This window comes from Pelodiscus sinensis, chromosome 15 (genome assembly GCF_049634645.1).
Source record: "Pelodiscus sinensis isolate JC-2024 chromosome 15, ASM4963464v1, whole genome shotgun sequence".
Classification (NCBI taxonomy): Eukaryota; Metazoa; Chordata; order Testudines; family Trionychidae; genus Pelodiscus; species Pelodiscus sinensis.
In genome coordinates this window covers 8,461,522-8,484,416 of record NC_134725.1, presented here as the reverse complement: position 1 = coordinate 8,484,416, position 22,895 = coordinate 8,461,522, and the positions used below count along the sequence as shown (strand labels likewise).

The 22,895-nt window shown below is 41.5% G+C and overlaps 1 protein-coding gene across 6 annotated transcripts; it reads left to right on the top strand.

Moving 5' to 3' along the window:
• Window positions 1-1,246: 1,246 nt before the first annotated feature.
• Window positions 1,247-19,520, top strand: RNF185 (ring finger protein 185). Of its 6 annotated transcripts, none has more exons than XM_075898062.1 (9): window positions 1,280-1,370; window positions 4,532-4,589; window positions 6,031-6,165; window positions 8,295-8,523; window positions 10,559-10,577; window positions 11,459-11,571; window positions 12,132-12,186; window positions 14,930-15,047; window positions 17,021-19,520. In XM_075898062.1, exons 4-9 carry the CDS (start codon window positions 8,345-8,347, stop codon window positions 17,116-17,118), a joined length of 582 nt encoding a protein of 193 aa, XP_075754177.1. In that variant the 5' UTR covers window positions 1,280-1,370; window positions 4,532-4,589; window positions 6,031-6,165; window positions 8,295-8,344; the 3' UTR covers window positions 17,119-19,520. The 6 variants fall into 6 exon arrangements, with proteins under 6 accessions (XP_075754175.1, XP_075754173.1, XP_075754177.1 ...); XM_075898061.1 differs by having other exon boundaries at window positions 6,014-6,165; XM_075898058.1 differs by lacking the exon at window positions 6,031-6,165 and having other exon boundaries at window positions 1,272-1,370.
• The last annotated feature ends 3,375 nt before the right edge of the window (window positions 19,521-22,895 follow it).

Sequence of the window (22,895 nt, the reverse complement as noted above, 5' to 3'; positions counted from 1 at the left end):
TCCTGTGGCACCTTATAGACCAGTGTTTCTTAAACTGTGTTTCATGGCACACCGGTGTGCCAAGGAGAACAGAGTTCAAAATGGCCACCCTCAAAGGGGCAGGAGACCTTTTTTTTTTTTTTTTTGCTAGATAACTCCCCCTCCCCCGGCTCCCCCCTTTTTTTTTTTTGGTCAATAACTTCTCCTCTGCCCCTTCTTTTATTTTTTGCTCACTCAACAAAAAAATCCTTGGTGTTCCTCCTAAAAAAAAATTATTGTTTAGTGTCCTTGGTCTTAAAAAGTTTAAGAAACACTGTTACAGACTAACAGATTTATTGGAGCATAATCTTTCGGGAGCAAAGAACCACTTCGTGTTGACATGCATCTGACAAAGCGGGTCTTTGCCCACCAGAGCTTGTGCTCCAGTACATCTGTTCGTCTATAACAGTGGTTCTCAATTTGTTTCAGTCCACAGATCACCAGGGCAATCAAAAAACTTTCATGGACCACCCCCTTTTAGAGACATGATAAAAAGGGGCAGACAACAAACATTTTGGTGTGAAATGTATTTCTTACTCAGGGGCAGCCCGTGAGCCTAGGCGAACTAGGTAGTTGCCTAAAGCGCCGCTGGCTTGATGCCGTCATGTGCATTGACGGCCCTACAGGCGGAAGTGCCAATTGTGCCGCCTGCCTGGGGTGCGAGGTGCCGCAGCCGGCCTCAGGCCACTCCTGTTCTTACTAACAGATTTTTGGTGCCCACGCCGAGTGACTTTGGACCATGTTCCTGTGGACCCCCGAAAAAGTCACCATGGACCCCCGGTCCAAATTGAGTGGCCCACTCCCCAGGGACACTAGTCGAGACCCACAGGTCTATCAGGCGCCACAGGACTGCTTGTTTAGTAGACACCTGCCACCCACCCGGGCTGAGCCCTCGGCTCCTGGGGCTGCTGCTTAAAAGCAGCCAGCGCACGTGCGGACAGAGACCGTCCCGCTGTCCGGCGCCTGCCGCCTCTGTGCGCAGACCCGCGCGGAAGTCGCGCTCCAACCCCGCATGCCCGGGCTCTGGCGCGCGGAGGAAGCGCGTCCCCCTCCCCCGCGTGTGTGGCCGTCCCCGCGCGCTGCCCCGAGAGCCGGTGCGCGTGCCCTCTGCGGGAGCCGGGCTCGCGCGGCATCCGCGCGCCCTGAACCCTCCCCCCCCCCCACGCGCGCGGTCTCTCTGGCAGGCGGAACCCGGCGGCGCGGCGCGGCGTTCCAGCCGAGGGGCTGGTCCCTGGCACGGCAGGCGGGGCGGGGTTTCCGGGGGAGGGTCAGGTGACAGCGGCGGCCCGCGGAGGAGACGCTGGGGGAGGCGGCGGCTCGGGCTGTTGGCGGTGTCCGGGGCCGCCTGGCGGGTGAGCGCCGCGGGCGGAGCTGGGCTGAGGGTTGCGCCCCCTGTCAGGGGAGCGGTCGGTGGCCGGAAGCCGAAAGAAGCGGGGACCCCTCAGGCAGGCGCCTCCGTGGGGGACAGTTCATGGGGGGGGGGGTCTCCTCGCTGCTACTTGCATTTGTTGTTTTGCATCTAGTTTTTGTTTCCTGAGGCCATGACCTGGGCGACGCTCAAGTCCTACCCCAAAAGGCCTCGCAAATCGCCCTAGGTGGCGACGCGTCTTCCCCCAAACTGGCACATCCCAGACATCGGCCCAGGACCTGGGGAAACACCCACCCCGCGCTCCTCCCCTCTGCCCCGGGGGTGTGTTTGCGAAATGTCCCTTAATAAACAGCCTCCTGCCCTAGCTGGTCTGTCTTGAGTAACACTGTGTTGCGTTCAGCTCTTTCTCTGCAACTCTCACCCTTTCGTGGTCTTGTCCCGACCGTTTTGAGATTCGATCTCTAGTTAATTGTAGTTAATTTTCTGCAGAGTTTAGGTTTATATGTAAACCATGGAACTTTGTGATTCTTACTTTTTGCACCCGCGGGATGCACTTCCAATGGTTAGAGCAGGTGTCCAGTAGCGAGGTGACTTCAATTCTGTTTTTCTTTTTGCCTCTCCTCTCTTTTTTGACTGTAGGAACATAATTATTTGTTTTCCCCATTCATAAAAATGAGGGTAATTTATGCTCCTTCATAAAGCATTTCAGCCTCTTTACAGTATATACTGCTCTCTCTTTCTCCCCAGAAACCTAAAATGTTTCATAATTGTCCCTCAAAGTTGTGACATTTTATAAATAGGTTAATATTTGTATTTTAGTTTTTATCTTCAAATGTAGTAGCTTCTAATATATTTTATTGCCCCCTGCAATGGCTCTGTTTTAAACTACATAAAACACAAGCAAGACTTCTTTATTTTTTTAAGTTCAAACAAAACCTCCTCTGCCAACCTATAGAAGTTCTGACCATTAATTCACATAGTGCATTTAACAGATTTAATTGTATAACACATTATATAGTCTAATGTCATCTGAATACTTTTCTGTCATTATCTGACTGGTTATATCAGTTTTCTTTATCCCTTAGCTTTGCCAAGGTTTAAAAAAAATGTGTTCGTAGGCTTCATTCCAAGTTCTGCTAGAGTCTCTTATCTGTTTAATGGAAAGGAGAAAACAAAACAAAAAAAACCTATTTTTTTTTTTTACATTTTCTGACTGCTTGGTGTTCACAATATTTTTTATATTGACAAAGTATCTTTGTATAACACATTTGATCTCAATTGATTCCAGATAACTTTGTAAACATAGGCCTCGATCCTGAGTTTCACTCAATTAAATGTGACACTGTATTGCTGCATGGGTCTATAATAATAGATTCATTTGCAGAATGGTGTTTTAAATTGATGATTAGTCTATACATAGGGACCACTTCACCCTAACACCAAAGGTATACAGAGCACAGCAACATAAAAATCACAAGAGACTAGAAGACACGTGATAAGTTATATTTTGACTCACTTTTTAGATAATCAGAAGGCAGAGGAAAGGAAGAAAGAGGCAACTAAATAAATGTATGTTTAATAATTAACAGTTTTTAATGGGAATGTACATGCTATTAATGTCAGGAAATAAACTTACAGTTTTTCATGGGCTGTCAGCAAATGTCTTCTTTGCAGGAAAAATGACCAGTGAACCATGTATTGTACACATTTAAAGTTCAGAGAACTCTCACATGATAAATTTCAGATCTGTGGTTTTTGTGTGAGGATTTCCTTCTAAACTTAATGTCAGTAGAGACATGTTCTTTAAATGTTTATGATGTTAATGAATGAAAATTGATTATTTTAAATTTTAAATTGCTGTATTTGCAACAAAAATATTGAAATATTGTGCTAGTGCATCAGAAGAAAGTGAACCCAATTCATTTTCATTGTCCAAGCAAAGTGAACTCGGAACCTGAAAAAAAGAGAATCACTCACGAAAAGCAACCTAGACTTGAAAATTGTTTTCAGTTTTAGTGATCTCAAATGTAACAGTGTGATACGTTAGAAAAATAAGGGTTTTTTTACTCATTTTACTGCCAGGTTTTTTTAACTGGAAAGTGTTGCTTTAAATCTCATATTTAAGACATACAGCAAAATGAAATAATAATTAAAAATGTTAAGCTGTAGTCAATGATCCAGAAAGTAGTTATTAATATTTTGATATAATACTTCTAAACGTTTTCTATATTCTACAAATATGATTTGTCACTTTGGTGACATTATCTTCTGATACTTTCTGTCCTGCACTCTGAATTGTTGTCCATCTGTGTTCTCTGCCATTGAGATTTTGGATGCCTCGATTTAAAATATCACGATCACTTCTTTTCTGTGAAGTTCTTCATAGTTTTCAGAGGCATATTACTGTATCTCTGGCAAATCTCTCATTTCTCTTAGATCTAGACACTTGGTCTCTTTCACTGTCTGGTGCGCCAATTTTCTGGTGCATCATTCTCCCACTTCTCTACTCCACTCTGGGTCCTTAGAATATATTTTCAAAATATTGTATAGATATCTTCTCCCCAATTGTTTCTTGCAGGCAGAGATGAGCACATAAAACTCACCAGTCTCCCATGCTATTATTTCCTCTTCCATCTCTCAGACCATCTGTTGCACTCAACAGCCATGGAACCTTCAAGCCCTAAAGTGCCATCTGCTTCCTAAAGACCCCCTGTCCCCTCTTTCTCCATAAGTATTCATCTGCTCTTTCAATGGGACTGGCTCTAGAGAAGTCTGGATAACCAAAAGGGAGGCATATTATACTCTTCCCATATATCTTCTTGCCCCCTCTTTTGTATATTTAAGGACGTCTGCATGAAAACAAGAAAAGTTCCTTTTCTTAACAGTTCGTCTGTTCCTGCTCTTTGTTCCCTACCTCAAGTAGTAATATAAAACACCGTGGTATCAGTCATTTCCACAGCAACCAGTTGCTATTTCACAGAGGATGACGACTGGAGGAATCAACAGCAGGAACAGATGGACACTCAAGAAACAAATATTTTGTTTTCATGAAAATGACTTGATAACACAGAACAAGGGTAGTAAAGTGGAAGATCTTTAAAAACTTTCCGTGAGACTAACTTCTGCACTTTCGTCTTCCTTCAGTTTCTTTGGTCCTGGAGTTTGTGAAGTGGGACTTGAAGAACTGGTTTAAAGGACAAAGGTTAGCAAACCTATATTAGCATTTTTGTACACCCAGTCCTTTCTCTCCACTTCGGTTTTTATTTATCTTGAAAGCAACAGTGGATCTTGAGGTGCTTATGGTGTGTCCCTCTGAGCCCTGAATCAAATACAAAAAGGAGTTAAATCTGGCTTGTTTAATTTAATTTTTTTTTTAAAGTTTACTTCTCTGCCTAGAATTTCTTTTAACAAATTCAGGTGATTGAGTAAAGCTGGTATCTTCAAATGTCTCTCTCTGTTCTAGATAGAGCAGAAGTGATCCAGTTATTATGGTATTATCAGATGTGTTTTTTACTCTCTGACTATCAAATACTGACTCTTGTTAATTTCAAATGTACAGACATAATTTATAAAGGACCATAGGAGTGTGCACAGTGCTTTACAGACAAATATAAGATGTTATGTGTTCCAAAGTTTTTATTACAAACTAGGTTAAATAAGAAACAGTATAAGAATGTAGGCTTCAGAAACTATCTAACAAACCTTTAAAACCTATGCTGTATACCTCAGTGAGAGATTACAATGGACACACAAGTGCAAATGAGAGACTTGCACAATACATGCTCATAAGGTTACTTGTTTTCTTTTTATCATAGCTTAAAAATTACATTACAAATATAATTAATAATTCATTAATTCCTAATGGGGGATTGGATCCAAAAGAGAGCTTTGAAGGGGGTGCAGGACCAGAAGTATGGGACAGAAAGTACAAATGCTTTTGTGTGAGAAAAGATTTGAACTAAACTGGGTCACCTGAGGGCTCAAGTAAGGTGAAGGGACATATTGACAGGAACAGAACTTATTACATCCTGTTTTTCATCTGATTTCCCTCTTGAATTATAATCAAATCTGTTCTAAAAAGAAAAATATAGGCCTGAAAATTCATGCTCTGGATCCCCAAACATGTAAGGGTAAATGTTTTCCCCTACTTTCCTCCTAAAATATTAAACCAGTAATTAAGGCAGAATACCATATGAGTAACTTTTTGCTTCAGTCTTGAATTGTTATGTTATTGGGGTTCATTTAAACATGCATTATCTGAGCATGAAAACTAATGCTGCTACAGATTCTGATAGAAAGGATGCATTAAAACAATTAAATTGTTTTTTAAAGAGTAGTTTGGTCATTGTAGTTAGTGGAGTGTTTCCACCTATCCTATACTAAAGCATTTTTTAATGTATGGCAAACTGGTTTGCTGATGAGGGTAATGCTATGAAATGCTAGGAGTCAACCATGTGGAAAGGTAGTGTGCATTAAGGCACGGTAGTTCTGAACACTGAGCTGTCCTTCTGGGAATCCATGCAAAATGATGTAACTGAGTGAAAAGGCTCTATAGAAATAAATCTCTTCTCCTTCCCCATTTGTTCTGTTCTGATGTCATTGATGCAATATTTTAATTGGGCTCAGGCATGACACTTTCTTAGTCCTGCAGTGGAATTGCTTGGTATGAAAAGAACTCTGCGATAAAAGCTGGAAAGACTGAAATTTTGTTTTACAACTCCTCATGTGTGATTCAGCATCACTCAGGAAGCTGAGGTGACTTTTTTAGTACTTGTGGGGTAAGTTTTGCCGTGAGTTTATGAAAGGTTCTAGTTGCCTTTTCCAAATACTTAAATTCTGTGCACTTATGAAAGTTTTGGACAGACATTTTTCTGTCTCGTATGGATAGCTAAACATTTGTAGACTTTAAGCATCTTTGTGTCTGAGCTTTTCTTTTTTCATGTAAAATGCAATGGACTAATATTTAAATCGTTCTGTCTTGGTTAATTGTGACTGACTCAGTAGGTATAGATTTGTTCTTGATTTTTGCATTAAAAATCAGAGTAGACTTTTGGTATTTGTATTGGATGGTAAAAGTATGTCTCTAATCCCTGAGATGGACATGTCTTGTGCCCATGCTGTCTCCATTCTGATAAGTGCTTTGGGATTCATATGTCATGGAAATCCCATACTAAGGTTTATGGCAGTTATGTTTTGGTAGAAAGAAATAAAAAGAGAGAGAATCCTATTGAGCAGATATACGTGACATGTTAACGTGAGCAGTCCAGAAGATGTGAGCTGTACTAACAACAAGAAGGTTCAGTTCCTCAGTAACATAATTGCTAGAAATATTTATTGCTCAATTCTACCCACCCCCAGGGCAGCAAGGATAGCAAGGGCAGATAGGAAAAAAGGATGATTTGAAATACATTGGGTTTTTAAATTTAAATTAAATACAGATTTTTTTTTAAAAATAAATCTAGTTGGTTAAATTTGAAATTGACAATCTATGTTAGGGTGTAAATCTATATAGTCAAATAATTTAAAATTAAATTTTAAAAAATTAAGCAGTACATTTGCTGCTGAGTTTCAGAGAAAGTCAGGCCACTGAACTGTAAGTTTGTTTTTAAGCATTTGGAGCCAAAATTTGTTGAAGTACTTGCTGCTAAACCAGTTTTTGACAGCATATTTTGCAGCTGAAAAAGAGGGGCTAATTTTTTAAATGTTAATTTATTCAGATAGTTTCATCAAAGATAAGAAGGAAAAAACAGGAAAGTTTGTCTTCCTCTCCCAATGTAATTAAAATTAGGTATGGGAAGATGAGGTCGACTGGTTCTAAAATTTTGAAGGACATGGTGATCAGAAATATTCGTATGTGTTCACTAACTGCAGATATTTCCTCTGTTTTAATAAGTCAGCTAGTTTCAAATGCAAAGCATTACTGATAAACTTTTTTCTTATGTAGCCAATGTATTTAAGATAGTCCTATTTAATAGCTAATGTTAAATGCTGTTTTTGTTTATGCATTTTGAATGAATTCCAATCAGCCTCCAAAAAGAGCTTGAGACAAATGACAACCAACATTTTTTTTAAATCATTTTCTAATAATCATTTGTCCATAAAATATAAATTAAGAATCCCAAATGTAAATTAAGGTGTATAATTGTTTAAATGTGTGTACATAGCATCCCATAGTTAGCAAAAAGTAGTATGAAATTTAGTATAAAGGCTATATTCAGTTGAAAATTAACATGTTTTAATTTTTACCAACCAGTAAGAATCAACCTGTCTTAATAACTAAAAAATATCAGCTCAAAACACATCTAAAATTGATTATTTAAATCATTCTATCCTGGTGTAAGGATTATTTCCATCCACCTTACTTTCCCAGACTCCTGGTAACCTGAATTAATGGATATTAAAAAAAAATCCTAGGAGTACTGAATGACCAGTGTATTCAATCTGAGCTGAAAGGCAGGACTGAAAAGAGCCTCTAGTTTTCTTGTAAACCTCACTGACTTCTAGAGTAAAGGAGTGATTTGGCTCTCCTGACATTGTCCTTAGTTAAACTCTTTTTCAGGATGTGTTCAGTCATTTGTGCCCTATACTGAATTTTGGGGAGAGCACATATGACTCAATGAATATATAAATGTTGCTGAATGTAACTGCTGTTTGGTAACATTTACAAGAAGATAGAGATGGAAACCAGTCTTAATTTCCAGCCTTGGATTGAGGGTGCTATTCAGTCAGCGCACTCAAAATTTTAAAATGTAGGTCAGCAGCTAGGCCATATGACAGACATTCAAGATAGCTTAACTACTAAAAAAGACTGCTTGATGACCATAATTTTTTTTCCTCTTTAAGTTTCAATTAGGGCAAGAATATAACAGTTTAATGCAAGTGGAATGTCTCTTTCTTTGTCTCATAGGATTCCAGTTGGAAGGTTTTACTGGCCTTTGATCTGATTAATTCCTGAAGATGGCAAGTAAAGGGCCCACAGCATCTACATCCACTGAAAACTCCAGTACTGGAGGGACAAGTGGCAGCAGCAGTAATGGTGCTGGGGACAATACTAATCAGGACAGCACTTTTGAATGCAACATCTGTTTAGACACTGCCAAGGATGCAGTTATCAGCCTGTGCGGGCACCTCTTCTGGTCAGTATACGTTTTTCCTTAGGTAGGACAGAATATGTGAGCCGTGGCAAACCACTTTTATCATCTGTGAACTGAGGCAGTAACAAGGCTAAATGTAGGATGCAATAGATAGTGGGGCATGTCAAAATACAAATGGGATTATGAACTTGGAATTGAATGCTGTAAATAGAAACTTGCTAACTTACTGTTTTGCCCCATAATCCATTTTCCGTTGAATAGGTGGTAGTTCAAGGCTGGTATTAGTCTCTTTTAAGTTTTGCTTTTTTGTAGTCCTCTGGTTTGTAATGCTAAAAACTGAATTGCACAGCCATGATGAATATAATTTTGGCAGAGCAATACTATTCTCAGTCATGCCTTCTGGCTTGCCACACACCCGCAGTTTAGTAACCTCAGTAACACCTCAGTAACCTGTCCAGACCTGGAACTGCTTTGCATCTTGTCCTTGGCTCTGGAGTCCAGATTATGAATTTTTAGGCAAATTGCATCCTTGCCACATGCTTCTTTTTGCAGCTAGTGCTGAGAGAAATGTGGAGAGCCCATTTTTCTTGGGAGATCATTTTTCTTTACCCATACCACCATGGTAATGACATTAGCTCTTTGGGTCCACCATCTGTCCAATTTGTGCAGATATCCCACAAACACAATGAAAATGTTAATCTTCCTATGTAACTTGTCCCAGTATGAGCATTAAAGTAGATTGCTCCACTTTCCCACAAAATATCAGTGGTCTGCAAATGATTTTCCCCCCTCAAATGTTTCTAGTTAAAAGATGGAATGACAAAGGAAATAAATCTCTTTCCCTATTTTTAAAAAAGGTGTAGGAGTTTATCAAGGGTTGATATTGCTAATTGTGTGGACTTTTTCATTCTATGGATTGAGTTCTGGTCTCAGTTAACCTGTGGTCACATGAATGTAAGCAAGTAGAATTTGGTTTCTGGTGTCCACATTTCCACTGGAGGTCCTTGTTACCAGTTTTTTCTTACAATGGAACCTTCTTGTAATGATAACTATTAGATTAAATCACCTACATGGTTTGACTTTACTCCAGGATTGAAGGTTCAGTCTTTGGGAGGACAATCTGCATATTGTGTATATCACTGAGAGAGCAGTTGATTTCAGTGTCTTTGATAAGCAGTCTTGTCTTGTGGCCTGTTTTTGTTTAGTTTTGACACTTTTAAAAGTTGCCACAAGGACTTTGATTGACGTGAAGTATCTAAAGGAAGTTAGAATAACTACTCTGTTCCACATGCTTCGTACCCATTTTAGAATTAACAGCATGCTTCATAACGTATGTTTCTCTTTACCTCTCTCAGAATTTTAACCATCTGATCCTCCCTTGATTCTTAATATCCTAATGTCATACAGCTGGCATCTTTTAACTTTGCCTAAGACATGAGTTCATGGGATCAGTGAGCAGAATTTGTGCAAGAAGGTCGAGTAAAGTGAATTTAAGTCCTTGTGTATTCCTTGTGTGCAGATGTATAAGGTAGTAGAGCTCCTATATGGTAGGAAGCTTCAGAGAGGTAGCAAAGTTAGTCTGTAACTAGAAAACCTTAAAAAACAACTAGTCTGTCAGCACCTTAAAGACTAACAAAGCGTGTAAATAGTATCATGAGCTTTCGTGGGTACAACACTAGTGGGTGGTACCCACAAAAGCTCATATCATCTACACGCTTTGTTGGTCTTTAAGGTGCTGATAGACTAGTTGTTGTTTTTTAAGTTTTTCTAGATGGTGAGAGTACAGGGACCAGAAGTTAAATGTACAGAAACCACATAATGGTAAACTAGTGTCAGATGCTATTAACTTGAGGGGCTAGAGGAGATCTGACTTTGGCTGTATTTTCAGAAGTTCAGTTTGTTCTAATGCAAAGTTATGGTACTGACATTGTTGGATTTTTTTAACGTACTGATTTCCCTTAAGCATGCTGTCCCCAATATACTCTATATTTTCCAAATCTCAGTGTGAGTTACTAACTACATTTTTCCCCTTCTCTCTTTCTGCCCTGTGATCAAATCATCCTGGGAATACCAACAGTTGGCCTTGTTTACACCAGGTAAGATCATTTTCTTTTTACTTTGTCTTTCATCAGCTCCTATTACACAATAACCCCTTCAGCTCTCTGGGGTATTCTGTCAGAAGCTGCAATATCCCCTTATCTTGCTAAGCACACTTCCTTCTCTCCAGGGCAACTAGAATGTACTAATGAAACTTAACATGCAATAATTTGCAATCCATTTTTCCAGAGAAAGAAAAGCATAGACCAAAAGTCCCTTTTCTCAGTATCTTTAACCACTCAAATATTTCAGTGATGCAGGGAGGAGACGTTACAGATGAGAGCAGAGGTGGCTTAGTATGTAGATTAAAAACTTAAAGCATTTCTCTTGCCACACTTACTGTTACACCTCTACTCTGTGTATGTTAAAATTATAGAAATTAGAGGTGAGATGAGCAGGGCTTGACAAACCCGGTGAGAGCTTCTTACCAGCTCCGCATTGCACATGCGCCAGACCAGCACTGCGCATGCGCGAAGTGCCGGTGAATGGGGCGCATGGAGTGACCGGCTGACTGCTCGCCACAGGTGACTAGATTCAGCGGTTTGTCGAGCATTGGAGATGAGAATAATCCTTCCCCATGTCAGTGTAGGGTTGTTTCTACAGTGTAGTTGTCACAGTTTTTGCCAGCCAAATTACACATATACACTTCTGCAGATATGATACAGCAGCATACTATACTAAATTACACCAAGTACTGCCCAAATCAGAAGCGCTTTGGCATTTCTAAATAGTAGTCAAGTTTGCCTTGTTTTTCTGATTAGTTGTAGAAATGTATTTGGCTGGCTTTTGTGTGGCTGAGAGAGAGAGACGTTTTCACGTTCTTATTGTTCCATTGTTCTCATGGCATCTTAATTATTTTGTTCTAATTTTCTCTATTTAGTGGTTAGAGACCAGGCCAAACAGGCAAGTGTGTCCAGTATGTAAAGCAGGAATCAGTCGAGATAAAGTTATTCCTTTGTATGGAAGGGGCAGTACTGGGCAGCAGGACCCCAGGTAAGGAACCAAAATGCAGCCACTTCTTTGTGGAAATCCAAACTTAATTGTTGTACAGCTGATGTGTCAGATAAGAGATGCTCAATGCTTAGATAAAGGTGATATATCTACCAAATATGTCCTGGCTTTCCCAGGGCCTAGATTCTCTCACCCTGTTTTTTGTTTATCTGTGGAAATCTATTTTAATTTGAATTGAACTCTCAATACTAACTGAAGACCCCACGTTGCATAACAATATCTGACTAGAGCTGCTTGCACAGAACACTCATGGGGGCTGATCACAGTTCTCAAGCTCCTTTGACTGTAACGTGTAAAATGATATTGCTGAACAGCAGCATTCTGTAGAATCTCAGTTTGTGAATTTGGAAAGGGAGTTTCAACTAACTTCTGGCTCCAGTTAGTAAATTAACCCCACAGAACTCTGCTGCAATAATGCAATGGTCTCTGGACTTCTGTTATGGAACAAGTTGTGTTTTTTCTGTTTCTGGCCAGCCCATGACTGTAAACTGTTATACCAGATATCTCTATACTTATGCTAACTCTACTGTCTTTTTTTCCAGAGAGAAAACTCCACCACGACCACAGGGACAGAGACCTGAACCAGAGAACAGGGGGGTAAGTAAAACACAAGTTTAAGTGGAAAGACTGGATTAGGGTTTGCGGAGGAGGGAGACTAATTGTGGAAATCCTTCTATATTTTCTATTGTCAGTCTCTTGGTATGTGATGTTGTGTTGTGGATGCCTCTTTTCTTCAGCATCTTATAGCATCAAGTAACTTTAATCAAACTTTACAATATGATATTGCTGACAGTGTTACCGTTCATAATCAGAACATGCTGTTTAGGCAGCGTTTTGAAAAGTGGCTGTGGACGTAGCTCTTATTTTGTCAAATAGGAGCTGTCTTGGAAATGTACAGAGTGAATGCTTTGGTCACTGTATGCCAGAGGTCCCCAAAACATGGGGTGTTCTCCCCAAACGGTCATGGAGGGAACATCTGGGGGGCTCAGGTGAGATACAGGCCAGCTTCCGAGGAGGATGGGGAGGGAGTGCCACCCAACTCCAGCTGCATCCCCAGCTCCCAGTCCTGTAGCCAGCCCTACAACCAGCCTCTGCGTAGCTCCACTGACAGCCTTACACCAGCCCTCAGTCTCGCCACTGCTCCGTTCCCAGCCCGGGGCCAAGGCTTGGTCAAGGCTGGAAGTTGAGCTGCACCTGGCCCTGATCCTGGCTGCCAGCCTCCTCTACAGCCCAGCTGTGGCACCAATCCCACTCCCAGTGCTATAGTCATGGTCTGTGGCCCTGTTCCCAGTCCTAGAACCCACCCCCAGCTGCAGCCTTACCTCCTTTTATCCCTGTCCTCCCTCATCTTCACCCCCTCCTAAAGTTGTTGTCCTGCACCTAGCTCTGAAATGGGCAAGGGAAGGCTTGATCCTCAGAAGTTTGGGGACTGCTGTTGTGTGCTGATATCCACTTTGCTATAGAACATTACTTTACCACGTGTATGTATAGGTACTAGGGATTTTAAGGACTAGTCGACTATCCAATAAGCAAATGCTTATCAGATAGTCAACAGGATAGTTAACTAGTTGTGTCCCCTGTCTGATAGAGGCAGTAAGGCTGGGGGGGAGAAAAGGGAGATACTTCAAAGTGGCAGTGCCGCACAGAGCCTGGGATCAACTGGGGACTCCCCAGTTGACCCCGGGCTCCACACAGTGCTGCTGCTTTGAAATACCTCGGCAGAGTTTCAAAGGGGCAGTGCCACACAAAGCCTGGGGTCAGCTGGGGACTTCTTGGGCTCAGTGCGGCGCTGCCCCTTTGAAATACCACCATGGAGTTTCAAAGTGGCAAGGCTCAGGGTCAGCTAGATGCAAAAATGCTTTGACTATTGGATTAGTCGGTTAAACACTACTTACCGTCCTTAATACATCCCCAAGTGGAGTGGGGTATGTGTATACAAACAGTAGCTCAGGTATGTGAATACAGTGAATATAAATAGTAGGCAATACATGGGGAACCGTTATCAGGATAGACCAGTTTCCTAGCACAGTGAGAAGTGAGTGTGACCTGATGAAACACTTGCATATTTCCATGTAATTCGGCTTCTGGTCCCCAGAGAGCACTCCTCTATCTCATTGCTTCAAACAAACAGCCCTGCTGGGTATAAGTGAGGAACATCTCCGCATTGAATAAATGGGAGTTCAGTAGCTCTCTCTCCTTGGGGAGTTGCCTTCTTATTAAATCAGCTGCTGTGCCTTGGTAGAACCTTTTAGCAGGTGCTGCCATTAATCAGAGGAATCTGGCCTAGAGACATTGCAGCAGTGGTGCTGCTTCCCTAGTTTCTGAAACGGCAAGAACCGTCATGCAAAGGAGCCTTGCTGCATCTTGCCCCCTTTGTTGGGTGGCGTTGATGACAAGCCAACTGACAACATATGCAGGAGAGTTGGAAACTTTACTAATCAAATCAAGGGATCAGTCCTGAAGCTCTAGGTCTAAGAATTATGTCAATAGGGTCACTTGTGTATACTCTGAAAGCTGGATAGTTAGAAACTAGGGTGTTCTCCAGAACTGATATTAGTATAATTCTGATCTGAGACAAGGTAATCAGTTGTACATTGGCAGAGTCTGGGACTAGGGTAACTGTTTGCTCTCTCACCATCATGCCTTAGAGTATCATTGTTTCGTACTAACTGTTTCCTAAACATTGGACCCTGTTTAGGACTTGGATGTTTTTTGATTCAGTAATTTCATCTTTCTGCTTGGCTAGATTAACTCTCAAGTTTTCTTTTGGACTCTATACAGTCAGTCAGTGATGTTGGATCATAAAGCCACTCCCCCTTTACTCTTCTTCCTTTGATGTTATGTCTCCCTGCATCACATTGTTATATATAATCTATATTGTAGACTCCTTCGGGCAAGAACTCTTCCCCATAAAGCTTCCTATGGTGTGATACAAACTGAAATTTAAAGTGCCTGTCACAGAACTTTACATATATCAGAAAGAGCAATGTTGGGTAATTTTTCATGTTGCTTTTGTTTTAAATTAATGGATAGTAAATATGGACTCATAATTAAAGCTTTATTTAATAAAAGAGTAACTGATGTCTAATGGTATAAATTATGATACATTCTCAGACATCTGATGAGGGATTTACGAAGTTTTTTAACATTTGGTAATCTGTAACCCTCAGCCATGAGTTTCAGAGAGGTGTGGGACCATACAAGCATAAACTGAAAACTGCCAGATAGTGTGATTCTCACTTAGCCTAAAGAAGCTCAGTGATGGGGAATATTTGGCTTTTACTCTGGCTTACAGTTAAAATGACAGTGTGTTTCACTTCCATTCTTTTCTTTTCTGCAGGGATTCCAAGGCTTTGGGTTTGGAGATGGTGGCTTCCAAATGTCATTTGGAATTGGGGCATTTCCCTTTGGTATATTTGCCACAGCATTCAACATAAATGATGGGCGACCTCCACCAGGTATTACGTGTTTTACCTACTGGGAAAATCCCTAGAAGAATTAATTTCATATAGGTTAATTTGTATTTTTCAAACAGAGAACCTGTTAAATCACTAACTTGTCTGTATGCCAAAGTACATCAGTGAAATGGCATATAGGGAAACACTGTTCTGTGCACTGTAGATCTAATCATTTAAGAGTGAACAACAAAAGGAAAACGTTCTTTCCTGTGTCTTTTAATTTTATATAAAAAACCGATACCTTTACATTAGACAATACCAACTTATGACGTCTCTCTTTTTGCTGAAGGACTTTGTGGAGGATTGAAGGACTGGAGAGGGATAGTGACCTTGCAGGTTTAACAGATTTTAGAAAAAAATATATTTAAAATGTCCGACTGAGCATTCTTTCCTGTCAGGTGAGAGCTGGGAAAGTCCCGTCAGTGATCTGAGAGCGATCCACTCCAGTCCTCCAAAAGATTCTCCAAGAGAGAAGTTGAGATCTGAATTTTTAGCATTTTTAAAAGAAGGAAAAATCATTTTGCTTATGTGGGAGGAGAACTTTTTTGGGATTAAAAAAAAAGGTATCAGTCGTCATATATCATGAAGAAGAAAAAAAGTTCAGGAATGCTACTTTCTTTGCTTTGTGGTTCATCTTTAGGGCAGTCACCTATACGCTATGACAAGTAACTGCCTGGTGAATTAATTTCAATGTTGTCAGTGTGAATAAAGCCAGTTTGGGTTACTTTAATATAGTCCTCTCATTCTGAGGATTACCAAACAGCCTATAAAGCTGAACTCCTCCTTTGCACAGTAGTCAAACCGCCTGGTTTTAGTAGAAAACTTAGAGCCCAAGACTTTCAGGGGTACCTATGTTACATTTTTTTAGCCAATAGTCTGCCTTAGTTTGTTAAAGGAGCCTCAATCTACATATTTCATTTGGAGTAACGAGAGAAAGTCGCACTGGGTTTTTAAACTTTTGAAAGTGCTGCTAAATTGTCTACTCTTTGGCAATTTCATTTAGCCTATTAGTTGTACCTTGCTTTATACTATCAGCTAGCTTAAGAGCATGTCTGTTTGGAGCTAGAGGGTCTGTGGGATTGTCCTGGTTGTTTAAAGAAATGCATAAGAATGTCCACACTGCGCCAGACCAATGATCCATCTAGCCCAGTAGCCTGTCTTCTGACAAAAGCGACGAGGAGTCCTGTGGCACCTTATAGACTAACTGAATTGTAGGAGCATAAGCTTTCGTGGGCAAAGACCCACTTCGTCAGATGCATGCTCCTACAATTCAGTTAGTCTATAAGGTGCCACAGGACTCCTCGTCGCTTTTGCAGATTCAGACTAACACGGCTACCCCTCTGATACTTGTCTTCTGACAGTGGCCAATGTCAGGTGCTTTGAAGAAAATAAAGAAAACAGGAAATGGAGTGAGTCATCCCTCTGTTATCCACTTCCTGCTTCTGGCAATTAATGATTGCCATTAATCTTTTTCTGTCTGTGGTTCATCTGCAAGTCAGTCCTGTGTTCTAGAGGGATAGTTTTCAGCTCCTTTAAGTTTCCCACTGTTTCTGTTGGGGTAAGACTCCCCATAAGATATTCTTGCTTATTCTGAGGTATCTTCCTATGTGGAGGGGAAGGACTGATGGAAATGTTACAAAAGTCTGTAAAGTAGAAACACTTGACTGAGTTATACGTACTTCACCATTGTCTTCTGTAAATCTGTGGAAAGGCTGCCTGCTGGAGTAGGGTCACCTGTAGACCTACTTAAATCTTGCTTTGTATCAAGAAATGTTTTACATTTCTTCCTAATTCCCAGGGTGGGCAAGGCAGATAAAATCATTCCTGTAACAGGGCAATTTTGCCGGCAGCAAAGTCTATCAGCCAGTGAGTTCCTTGCTGATCTCGCTACTCTTGTGAATATGCTATGCACAGAATATACTATATCTTGAAGAAGAGGAAAGAACTAAACTTTTTCACTTTCTGTTTTTCAGCTGTTCCAGGAACTCCCCAGTATGTGGATGAGCAGTTCCTATCCCGGCTCTTCCTGTTTGTGGCTCTGGTGATCATGTTCTGGCTATTGATTGCATAACTCTGCTTTGTACCTTGCATATTCGTGGTCATCAGGGTCTCTGAACTAGTTTAAAAACTGCTTCCCCATCCCACTTTAAGCTCTTGGTGTCTGGTTCCATAGCTAATCACAGGTTCCAAGAATTGGTGCCACAAACACATTGAGGAATCTCGTATATTGCACCAGAACCTTGGAATTAAATAACTGTTAACAACCATGTCTTACCTCAGCCATGTCTCCTACCGCTGGTATCCAGATACAACCATGGACCTAGCTTTGAGCTTCACTCTCAAAGGGAGCGTTGCTTTTGAAATCCTGTGCCAATCAGCTAGGACAGGTTTATGTGGAAGGCGCTAGAACTGAAGGAGTGTGGGCGGGTGAGGAAAGGAACCTACTGCTTTGTTCATCAGTATCACTTGTGTAGTAACTGTGATGGGAAAGAAATGGATCAGTTGACGTTCCAAAACATTATTTAATCTTTTTATATCAAAGTCCAGTTCTTGCCAGGAAATACCTGCAACACTAAAGAGACTTCTTGGGGAGAGCACCTGCCTGAAAATGGAATCCGCTTTGGAGACCAGTGTTCTATATGTGCTGTTACTCACCAGAGTTGTGAAAAGTCCATGGCACTTGAATGGCTGTAACAGGATGGGTTAAGAAACTTCAGCCTAAAATCATAAATTAGTCTCAATTTTCTGGAGCTAGACACTTCAAAATTCTCTCCTTGTGGGGTTGGCTAGAGTTGTTGGACAGCAGAGTACGTCTCTAGCCGTATGCAGTGCTGTTCCTCAGTAACGAAGCAGTGTTGTTTTCTTTGGCTTTACTCATGGATAGTACCTTCATAATTCACTTGCTGTAACTGCACTCGTTCTCCAAAAACTGAATGATGCCCAGGACTATTGTGTACTCTGAATAAAGTCATTTTACAGATCTGAGCTTATCTTGTTTGAAGGGAAGGGTCACAGTGGAGATTTCTTAAGTAAATTTTGAGATTAACTTTTCAAAAATGCATTTATGTTGGTAAAAAAATTGAAATCTAACCTTTCCTATTGGGGGCCACTGTCAGAAATAATGTAAGAGCACTGCCTAAATCATAGTACACCATTGCTTCTAGCTTATAAGGAATGGCTGTAGTACATGAGCTCTGCTGCAGATTTGCCAAAGATATTAATTTGAAAGACAGGAGGTTACCAATAGACATGTGCTTGCAGCTCTGAAAGCAAATTCTGTTGGGCATAAAGCTTTAAAAAGTGTTTCTGACTAATCTTCTGGATCCACGGTACCTGAAATATGAGGGATTGCTTATCTCTGACTTTCTTCTAACTGGACACTTTCAAAAGGATGCTCTTCTATTTTTATTTTGAGATACTGTTTCTTTGACTCAGATCATTAATAGAGACTGACTTGCTGTCGAAAGGAATTTTGTGACTTCTTGGGCAATAAATCATGGTATTTGACAAAACAAATCAATATAAATTAACTCATTGACTTGTTTCAGGAGCTAGACTTTTTCTCCTCTACAAGTATGAAGTGCCTGGGCATGACAACTGTGAGCAGTAGCAGTGAAACCTACTTGCCTAAACAGAAACTGTTCATCCATCAGTGATGAGGTGGATGAGTATGGGGAGGGAGTGGTGGGGGGGATGAGGAAAGTTGGTAGGGGTTTTGTTTCCATGCCTCAAAAGTTTCCTCAGGAAACAGGATTTTGCAAAGCTGTTTTCTGCAGTGATGCAAGGTCTGGTTGGGTCCATCCACTGAGTATAGGTAATTAAAATGCTGCTTAAACAGTGAAGGCACTTCAGAAGCTTCAGACCTTCTAATTGACTTCTGTAATGGATATTTTTGAAATTATGCATTTTTATCCTCAACTGAACACACATTATGAAACTTTTTTCACTGCCATGATGTTTTACTGAGAGACAGCCCCACCTGCTGGCAAAAAGAGAAATTTTACCTGCTAATATAAAAGGGATTTTGTACTTCCTTCCCTTTTACTATTATTGTGAGACACTGCTATAATCCTTTCAAGGTGACAGTGAAAAATTCAGCTGTAACAGGAACAAAATAGGTATTAAACCAGAATAACATTTTTGTTTTGAAATATAAAGTTTTAAGCTTAAATTTTTATATATTTTTTGTTTGCCGGCTGCTCTTGAGAAGCTGAAGAGGTGCAGGCTGAAGCGGCTGCAATGACAAGACTTAGTCATTAATTTCCTCACAATCCAAGAATGAGATTAAGTGTTAATGCTTCTGATTATTTTCTTTGTATGTATTTTGTATTGTATCATTTCCTCCTCCCTTGTATTCAGACTGCACATGGCCTGCAGTTAGAGAAAGATGGCACATATAGTGCAACCCTTTATTGTTCACTAATTTTCACTGTTGTGAAAGTGATTTAGAATAAAAAAATGGTTTTACATTGACCTAAGCTTATGTGGATTCCCTCTTTGTAAGGAGGGGCAGTTCCCATGCCCTGTGTTACTTGGAATTATCACTGTAGTAGTCAGTACTGTGAATAATGGCAGAAAAATTTAGTTATTTTATATCCATATATTGTGGAAAGTGTTAGCAGTATCAGATCTGCTGTTTGTACACCTGCACTGTAGGATATATGTCCATGATGTATTTTTCACTCAGAGAAGGAACCAGCTGTTGCTGTCTCCGATAAATAGCAATGAAACAGTCTTTGAGGCTGCTGTATTTTAGGCTTAGAGCTGAAGATGCTTTTGTGCTAGTATATATATATATATATATATATATATCTATACCAGCTATTTCTAGGCTAAACAAACCATGATTCTGAAATGCATTAACGGGGGTATTGTGAGCAAGACACGAGAAGTCTTTGTATCCAATTCTGGGCATTGCCTTTCATGAAGGATGTGGAGAAATTGGAGAAGGTCCAGAGAAGAACAACAAAAATTATTAAAGGTCTAGAAAAGATCTACTGTATATCTGAGAGAGTTGGCCATCCCTCTGTCTGTGTGTTTGTTCAAGAACTAAATAGGAAGAGGTAGGACCACCAAATTTAGTATACAACTTCCTCATATAACTTAAAGCAAGATAAGGGTTTAGTTGTGCCAGGAAAATGGGCTGTGCCTGGAATAGGATTGCTTCTCATAAAACCACACAGAAAAGAGACAGAATCACCAGTGAGGTGAGAGGTGCAGGGTGGAGGTACTGTCAACCCCACAGGTGCCCTTTAGTGGGGGGAGGGCTGAAGCCTTCCTACCCCCCCACGCTCTGCTCCACTAGGGATGTAAGCAAGAACCCAACTACCCAATAAGCCTCAGAGTTAGGACCCCCTCTCTTCCCACAGACAGAGGCTGCTTGACCCAGCATGAGCTGGGACTGAGCAATCCTGACTCAATCCTGGCTCAGGCCATGTCCAGGAGCTATGGCCACTGTGGCTCCGCAGTTTAAATATAGTAAGAGCCGGGAGCTCTGGTAGCCCAGCTCCTATTACATTTAAACTACAGAGGCGCAGCAGGGGTAGGTTCATGTAGTCAATACAATTTATATCACCTACGGATTAGAGTATTACCCATTCTTAATATCCTTACCCCCCACCCTAATTTGTAGGGGGACATTGCTGGGGAGCGAGGGGAAAGTGCAGTTTGCTGCATACCTCATTCTTGCTGGAGAGCGTAGGGGAAGATGGCTCTCGACCTGGACCTGTCCAAGCTGGAGGACATACACTCCTCCTCAGGCTATGCCTGCTGGAGCTGCAGCAGCCATGGGGAGGTACTTCTCACTTGGCCCCAAGCTTCTGGAGTGATAGGGGGCTGAACAATTCCTCTCTCCCCAGGGCAGCCTGCATACTGGGGAGGTTAGTGGCTAGATGGATAACCATTTAAGTAAGTGCTTATCAGTTAACCGTAGTGATTAACCACAAATTCCCTCCCTCCTCTGCATGCTCTGCATTAAAAACTTGGACCTGTGCACTGTCTCACTCCCAGCCTGTTGGGGAGCCACCTGCAGCTTCACACTGCTGCTTCTGATACAGAGGCAGCAACATGGGGCAGCAAGAGGGAACCAGTCCAGACCAGGTACTGGTTTAAAAACTAGGTCTTGCCTGCTTCCCCATCCATGGGATGCTGGAGGAACCTCTGTTGGGATGTCAGGGTGCACCCACCTGCCATCCTGCCTCTGTACCAGAGGCAGCAGCATGGGATGATGGGGGGATGCCTGGGAGTGGAGCCAGGAATGCACTGGCTGCTGGCACTGCCCCCAAGGACCATTGAATAATCATGTAACTACTAAGAATGGTTGCAGTTACATGATTATTAAACATTTTCTAACATCCCCATTGCATACTGAACCCCTCAACACCAGCCCCACCCAGAGCATTGATTTAAATGAAGCATGGACATTTTCAGTTTATTTTCCAAAAAACAAAAAGTTTGTTAAGCTGAACAACACTAGGTAAATCTTCTAGTGACCTATGGAGGAAGTTTGAAAGAATTTGGTTTGTTTAGTCTGGAAAAGAAAAGACTGAAAGGGGACATGACATAGCTTTCAAATACCTAAAAGGGTGTTACAACTAGGAGGGGACAAAATGTTCTCCTTAACCTCTGAGGATAGGACAAGAAGCAATGGGCTCAAATCGCAGCATGTGAGGTTTAGGTTGGATATTAGGAAAAACTTTCCAACTGGTTAAGCACTGAAATAAATTGCCTACATAGGTTGTGGAATTTCCATCACTGGAGATTTTTAAGAGCAGATTAGATGCCTATCTATCAGGAATGGGGGAGGTTGTGCGTAGGGAACCTTTTTTGCGTTGGGGGCCATTTTTAGCCCCGGGCCTTAGGTTCCCCACTCTTGGTTTAGGTGTTTGGTCCAGGGGACTGGACATGATGCAAGGTCCCTTTCAGTTCTAAGTATTCTATGATCTGTAAGATTAAATTATGCCTCTTTGAATAGAGAAAGTAAAAAAGCAGAGGTTCCTTTACTTCATTCCTTATGTCTTGAAAAAATGTACAGGCAGTCCCTGGGTTACATGGATCCGACTTACATCGGATCCCTACTTAAAAATGGGGTGAGGCAACCCCGCACTAGCCGCTTCCCCCCAGCAGACCAGGGAGACGCGAAGCTAGCGCCTCCCCCCAGCAGACCAGGGAGACGCGGAGTGGCTTTTCTCAGCAGACACCTCAGCTTGAGAATAAAGGACTGAGGGAAGTGAGGTGTGGGAGAATAAAACTGAGCTCTGGAGAAATGTTTGGCTAGAGTTTCCCCTACATTATGTACCAGTTCTGACTTACATACAAATTCAACTTAAGAACAAACCTACAGTCCCTATCTTGTACATAACCCGGGGACTGCGTGTAGTATTAACCTTTTGGAAATCAGGAAGCTCTCTTACACGTGGGGTGAATTTCCTCAAGGAGGGGGACTTGTGAATGGCCTGATTGGAGTTCTGCCTGCATGCCACTGTCATGGTTGAAAGAGTTATGCTATCACTAGGGCTATGTATACACTGCAGGCTTTTTGCACAAGAACAGCTGTTCTTGCACAAAACCTTGCAGAGCAGCTACACTGCACACGTATTCTTGCACAAGTAAGTTTATAGACCAGCATCAGAAAACAGGGTTTCTTCCAGAAGAGTTATTCCTCTTCCCCTGAGGAATAAGCCCTCTTGTGCAAGAGCTCTGCCACAAGAAGGCCGTGTAGACAGGCAACATGAATTTCTTGCACAAGAAACCCCTACGGTTAAAACGGCCATCAGAGCTTTCTTGCACAAGAGAAGTCCACACTGGCAAAGACACCTTGTGCAAAAGCACATGGCCGTGTGGATGCGC

Excerpts from the sequence above, each read along its gene's own strand:
- RNF185 (XM_075898060.1), top strand. The coding sequence starts at position 8,345 with ATGGCAAGTAAAGGGCCCACAGCATCTACATCCACTGAAAACTCCAGT. Across the intron at positions 12,187-14,929 it reads CTGAACCAGAGAACAGGGGG|GGATTCCAAGGCTTTGGGTT; the intron begins GTAAGTAAAACA and ends TCTTTTCTGCAG. Across the intron at positions 15,048-17,020 it reads TGATGGGCGACCTCCACCAG|CTGTTCCAGGAACTCCCCAG; the intron begins GTATTACGTGTT and ends TCTGTTTTTCAG.